At 57.9% G+C, this 6,090-nt stretch overlaps 3 protein-coding genes and 1 pseudogene across 3 annotated transcripts, besides 3 other annotated features; 3 read left to right on the top strand and 1 right to left on the bottom strand.

The window, feature by feature from the left end:
- On the top strand, window positions 1-610 carry TraAM80_09552 (trans-sialidase; the record flags this gene model as incomplete). The annotated part of the gene is made up of 1 exon (XM_029386229.1): window positions 1-610. A coding segment is annotated over one exon (610 nt), but the record flags the coding sequence as incomplete, so codon positions are not given.
- Window positions 611-1,417: 807 nt separating this feature from the next.
- Window positions 1,418-1,448: a microsatellite.
- A 168-nt stretch (window positions 1,449-1,616) lies between these two features.
- On the top strand, window positions 1,617-3,308 carry TraAM80_09551 (surface protease GP63; the record flags this gene model as incomplete). Its single annotated transcript, XM_029386228.1, has 1 exon — window positions 1,617-3,308. One exon carries the CDS (start codon window positions 1,617-1,619, stop codon window positions 3,306-3,308), a length of 1,692 nt encoding a protein of 563 aa, XP_029233940.1.
- A 795-nt stretch (window positions 3,309-4,103) lies between these two features.
- On the bottom strand, window positions 4,104-4,590 carry TraAM80_09550 (hypothetical protein; annotated as a pseudogene).
- A 31-nt stretch (window positions 4,591-4,621) lies between these two features.
- Window positions 4,622-4,654: a microsatellite.
- A 156-nt stretch (window positions 4,655-4,810) lies between these two features.
- On the top strand, window positions 4,811-5,614 carry TraAM80_09549 (mucin-like glycoprotein; the record flags this gene model as incomplete). Its single annotated transcript, XM_029386227.1, has 1 exon — window positions 4,811-5,614. The coding sequence occupies one exon, from the start codon at window positions 4,811-4,813 to the stop codon at window positions 5,612-5,614; it is 804 nt and encodes a 267-aa protein (XP_029233939.1).
- A 17-nt stretch (window positions 5,615-5,631) lies between these two features.
- Window positions 5,632-5,651: a microsatellite.
- Between the last annotated feature and the right edge of the window lie 439 nt (window positions 5,652-6,090).

The following is a 6,090-nucleotide window of genomic DNA, read 5'->3' as shown; positions in this document are numbered from 1 at the left end:
TAACCAGAGCGACATGGGGCGGCCCGTCAATGACGAGGAGCTACATGCTGATGAGAAGGACGAAGAGGCTGCAGAGGGTGCGGGGGACAATAATGCAGATGCAGCCGCTCCACCTGGCAAACCGCAACCTTCTGCTGCACCGGGTGAAGAGGCGCTACCAGGCGCTGGTGCCGCAGCAAGTGGAGCTGCAAACGCCAGTGGGGAGCAAATGTCTGGCTCCGGAGCGGAGGCTGCTGCACCTGAAGCGGCAGTGGGCCCAGGCGGCAGCTCTGCTGCAAACAGTGACGCCGGGCAGGCTCCCGCGAAGGACACAAGCGACATTTCTCCGCCCGGCGCAGTTGAGGTGTCTAATGGAGACAATAAGGAGGCGTCGCAGGGAGCCGACAACGCCCCGGCTAATAAAACCGCTCCACCCGAACCTCAGGCGATTCCCCCGGCACGCAACGCGGCACCGCTTTCTGGCAACGTCCCCGCTACCTTCAAGAACATCACTGGCGTGAGGCTCGATGAAGGAGGCGGTGACGGCGCTGAGTACGGTGGATGCGTGCGGCGCCTGTTGCTGCTTGTCCTGCTGGGGCTGTGGGGCATTGCGGCTCTCTCCGCTGCGTAAAAGGGAGATTGAGTGGGCGCGCCCTCACGCGAAAGACGCCTTCAGTTGCCCTGCGCCACCTGTTGCATTTCTTCGATGGACCACTTTTTTTTTTATCTTTACTTTTACAGCTTTCGTTCATTTCCGTTTGCTGCCGGTGCTTTGCTGGAGTGATCGGCACCCCGTCTTTTTTTTTTGATTTTTTTGCCGTGCTTACGCCCTCCCTGTGGAAGGGCGAGTTCCCTGCACGATTGTTTGTCTCTCCGCTCCACACACGCTGAAGAGGGACGCCGCGCAGAAGCCCGTCGTGGAATTCATCTGACTGCGTGGACATGTGGCGGACCACAATGAGGTGAAAGGGGCATAATTTGTGTTATTGCGTGTGCGGCCGCGTGAGAGGGACTGAGAGCGGGCGATGTGCGCAGCTCGTCCGTCCCTTAAATATATATATTTCTCTCTCTTTGTGTGTGTCCTCCTGCACGGACTGTCGCCCTCGCCCCACCCCACGAGGCACACACGTAATGTGCTCATGCATACACGTACACTCATGCAGGTCGTTGGTCGTCTTTTATTATTGTTATTTTGCTTTTGACGAACTGCCGCTGCCGTTCTGCTTGGCTGCATGGGCAGAGCACCGTAACTGTTTTTTATTATTTCAATTGTTTTGGTTTTGATTGCTTTCGGTGTGCGGCCTCTTTGTTTCCCTCCTTCTTACTGGATTGGGCTGTACGGGAAGGGAGGGAATGTGTGTGTGCTGGTCGGCCCACTTACTGCTGCGCGTCCCCAATGCTCGGTGGACGTGCCCACGCTTCGGCTTCACTTCACGGGGTGTGTTTGTTTGTTTCTTGTGTTTTTTGTTGGGTGCACTTATTCTGCAGCGTATGCCGGAGACGTCTGTTTTTTTGCAGGCGCCTGCATCTTTGTCTGTGTGTGTTTGTCCTTTTCTCTGCCTCTTCTCCCGTGTCCACGTTGCTGGTGCTCGTTGTCGAAGCAGCAAAGAAGCATTGTTTTGTTTTGCGCGCACGACATGCTGCGGTTTCCCCCTGCCCCGTCGCAGTCTGCGCGGCTGCTGATGGTAATTGTGGTGGCGGTGTGCTGTGGCTGCGGCAACGTTGCCGCGGGCCCGGTGACGTACCCCTGCAGCTTCGACGAGGTGATGCGCGGGGGTGAGGGGTTGTTGTCTGCCCCGGTGGTGATGAAAGCCGTCCCTTCGGCAGGCGAGCCCCAGTTGGAGACGTACGTTGTCGTGAAGGAAGAGTGGGCGCCGATCCGCATTGTGGCGTCAATGAAGGACCTGGAGGATAATAAAAAGCACTGCCAGTTGTCTACGCTTGACAAACCGAATTTGCGTGGCGGAACTGTCAGCTGTTCACAAAAAGACAGTTTAACTCGAAATGGCAAGAAAGAAATACTCACCCGTGCCATTCATGTCGCCATCAAACTGCACGCGGACCGTCTTCTTGTCCAGCCGCTGAAGGATCCGTTGAAGGTGCCAAACTTCCCCAGTGACAGCGTTTGCGGGCAGTTCACGGTGCCTGAAGCGCATCGTTCCGAGGGCGTTGACAATGCTGACATGGTGCTGTACGTGGCGGCTGCGCCGGGCGGTGTGTGGGCGTTGCCGTGCGCCACGCTGGATAATGGCCGCCCAATCGTTGGGGTTGTGAACGTTGCCCCGGCGGATTTGCGTTTTCCCCGGCTCGCCACTCGCATCGCCGCGCATGAGATCGCCCATGCCTTGGGGTTCGCCTACGGGAAGATGGTGGCGAGCCACATGGTGAAGAATGTGACCGGCGTGCGTGGCAGGGCGTTGTCGGTGGTGGTGAACTCGATGAACGCCGCGATGGCTGCGAGGGAGCACTACAACTGCAACGGCATTCAGGGCATGGAGCTGTATGACTTCAAGGGGGACGGGACGGGGCTGGAGTCGCACTGGTCAAAGCGCAACGCGAAGGACGAGCTGATGGCTCCGCTCGGGGGTGCCGGCTACTACACGGAGCTGACGCTGGCCGCCTTCGCCGACTTGGGCTACTACAAGGTGAACTGGGCGATGGCGGAGCCGATGGGTTGGGGCAGGCAGTCGGGGTGTGAGCTGCTGCAAAAGAAGTGCTCCGAACTGGACTTGAGTAAATACCCCAAAATGTTTTGCGACATGACATTTAGGCCTCTTCAGTGCACGTCGGATCGGTATTTCAACGGAACGTGCGATTCGAACATCATTGAAATGTCGCCCAATGTGCAAACGGACGTATGCTACACGGTTGCGGCTTGGGTGCCCAGAGAAGACTTTAATTACGTCTTTAAGCAAGAGCAGCAGCAGCGGGGGAATAGAGGTTCACGGTATCCAAAAAGTAAGGCTAAAAAAGTGCCTAATCCCATGTGGTGCCTTGACAGGCAGCTTCCACCGAAGGAGGAGGCGGAGGAAGAAGAATACGAACAGGCAGTTGCCGCCGTCTACGCAGAGGTGATGTGCACCGGAAAAGAGGTCAAGCTGAAAACAGGGGGTGGGGGTTTTTATGGCAAACGTGCAAGGCCGGAGAGACAGTCACCGGGAGCTACCCTCCTTTCAATACGGGGAATGTCATCTGCCCTGAATACGCGGAGGTGTGCACGATGTCCATCAACGGCAGCAGCCTTCTTCCAGTGGTTGAATGGGACGGCAAAGAGAAGGTGTGGAAGAAAGCAGCCCCTGCAGAAGAGCTGGGCCTTGCGCCGCCTGTGAGTGGTCCTGTTGATAGGCCCAACAGCGGCAGCAGTGAGCAGTCTGAGCAGTCTGGACACCCACCGTCAACGCCTTCTACTCCTGGCGGTGGTGACGCGGCCGGTGACGGTGGAACTGGCAACAACGGTCCGGAAAGCGGCGCCCCGTCGAGGGAGCAGGAATCCATTCCTGTGGCTCCGCCGGGGGCAGGAAACGGGAACGAACACCACGAGAGCAGCCACGGCATCACCAGCGGTGGTGATGCGAGTGGTGGAGGGGCCCATGGTGAGGGCGGAGAGTTGTCGTCAGCTGCTGGCGGCGAGGTGAGCCCTCAAGAGGTGTCTGGGGGGTGGTGGGACCACGCGGCAGGCAGCAGAGATGTACCGCCACCAGCACGAGCGACAGGGGAGGGCACGGGGGATGAAAACGCACCACAGACGGAGACAACTCCGCAGCACTCGGCATCACGTGAGGAGCCTTCACCGCCACTGCCGGAGTCAGAGGGAACTCAAGAGGAGGGGGACGCCAACGCGGAATTGCCCCGCAGCGAATCCGCTGTCGCACCGGGTGCCGCAGCGAACACTTCAACTGGGAGTGAGGCGGAGACACCCGAACCAACTCTTTCTGCAGGTGGTGTTGGTGCTGTCGGTCCTCAGCCTGAGGGGCCCTCTGCGGAGGCCGGCAACGGCGCTGCCCAGCCCAGTGCCACTGAGACACCGGACGGGCACCACAGCGAAACTGCCCCCAACACACCGACTGGCAGTGCGAAGGAAGCAACGACACGGCCAGCTGCCAACGCCGCCACTAATGCGACGAAGGCGACGCATGGCGACAGTGACGGCAGCACCGCGGCCTCGCACTGCACCTCCCCCCTTGCGCTTCTTCTGCTTCTTGCATGTGCGGCGGCTGCTGCGACGGCGGCGGCGTGAGGGAGCGGTGCGCAGCTCGTCCTTCCTTAAATATATATATTTCTCTCTTTTTGTGTGTGCCCTCCTGCACGGACTGTCGCCCTCGCCCCACCCCACGAGGCACACCCGTAATGTGCTCATGCATACACGCTACACTCATGCAGGCCGTTGGTTTTTTAATTTATTTTGCTTTCAACGCGCTGCCGTTCTGCTTGACTACATAGGCAGAGCACCGTAACTGTTTTTTATTGTTTCAATTGTTTTGGTTTTCATTGCTTTCGGTGGGCGGCCTCTTTGTTTCCCTCCTTCTTCCTGGATTGGGCTGTACGGGAAGGGAGGGAGTGTGTGTGTGCAGGTCGGCCCACTTGTTGCTGCGCGTCCCCAATGCTCGGTGGACGCGCCCACGCTTCGGCTTCACTTCACGGGGTTTGTTTATTTTTTGTTTGCCTGTTTTTCGTTGACTGCACTCACTCTGCGGGCTGCGTATTGGTATTGGTGTCTGTCCGTGTGCTCTCCGGTGTGTTATGCCTTCTCTTCTTTTGTTTCTCTTCCCCGCTGCCTCGCAGCTCACATATTTCAGCGACTCTGCCACCACCACCACTAACACGACGACGGATGGCGATGGCGACGGTGCGGCGCCGTGCGGTGTGCGCCCTTGCAGTCCTTGTGCTGCTGTGCGGCTGCTGCTTCTCCGTGTGCGGGGCGACGCCAGAGCAGGAGCGTGAGGCTTTGGTGGATGTGTTTATGGAGTTCTCGTGTCAGGACAGTGAGAACAAGTTGAGTTGGCGCCTTAATTCCAAGCACGAGTGGAGGAAGTGCGCATTGGATGTGAACTCTGTCCACTTTATAAGTGGAAACACTTACAGCGGCGACAACGCCATCTGTGCCTGGGGCGGGACACTGCATTTGATTGGAGGTGACCGGACGCGTTGCTCTCAATCCGAGACAGAGCCTAAACATGCCTTCACGATGAGCTGCAAGACGCACAGGGACAGTGCAGTGCGCAAACTGTGGGAAGCAGCAAACGCGAACCCCAGCGACGCGTCCCACTCATCTTCATCCAGCGAACCGTCTGGCGTTTTAATGTATTGTGGGCGGCAAACCACAAGTGGAGAGAGAACTGAAGTGGAAGCTGGTTCGACTGAGGAAAAGGGTCCGAGCGGTGTTCCTGAAGAGAATGCGCACGGCGGTGGCAGTGCAGGTGCAGGACCTAAAGATGCCGTGACGGAAGAGACTCCACCGACACCATCGACTGGCGGCGATGGTGGAAGCGCCACTACAACCACGACCACCAGCAGCCCCAGTGGTGGGAAACACGCAAAGGGCAACGCGGACGGCAGCGGCACGCCCAGTGTGTGGGTGCGTGGCACGCTGCTGCTGCTGCTGACGGCTGCTGTTGCCTGTGCTGCTGGGGATTGACTGATGCAGGGCAACTGCACACACACACACACACACAGGCAGGGCGACGCAGAGTGTTTGTGCGCTGAGTTTGCGTGTCGTCCCTGTGGGCCAACGTCTCTCCTGCACTTTGAGGGGCGTTTTGTTTCTTTTTTTTTATGCGTTTGTTTCAATGGTCGTTTGCTACACACATCCCAGTGGGTGGCGTCTCTTCCCCTCCTGTTTGCCGCTGCCATCAACACACACGCGGTGCCTGCCTCGTGGCTGTGCGTTGCACGCACTGCCCGAACGAGACACGAGGCCGCGGAGACCGTGACGGGCAACCGTGATGCGTGAGTGTGGCTAGGGATTTATTTTATTTTAAAAGGTGATAAATACACAAATACACACGCAGTCCTCTTGTGCTTTTGGACACGTGAGGCAAAATCACCTGCCAAAATAATTTCGTCGTCTTTTTTAAAAAATTTGGGGAACTGCGGGAATTCCTCATCGCCATC

The sequence above is a fragment of the Trypanosoma rangeli genome (genome assembly GCF_003719475.1).
Source record: "Trypanosoma rangeli strain AM80 chromosome Unknown Tra_15.4_contig_00612, whole genome shotgun sequence".
NCBI lineage: Eukaryota > Euglenozoa > Kinetoplastea > Trypanosomatida > Trypanosomatidae > Trypanosoma > Trypanosoma rangeli.
Note: the sequence above shows the minus strand (reverse complement) of the source record. Positions and strands in the feature narration are given on the sequence as shown.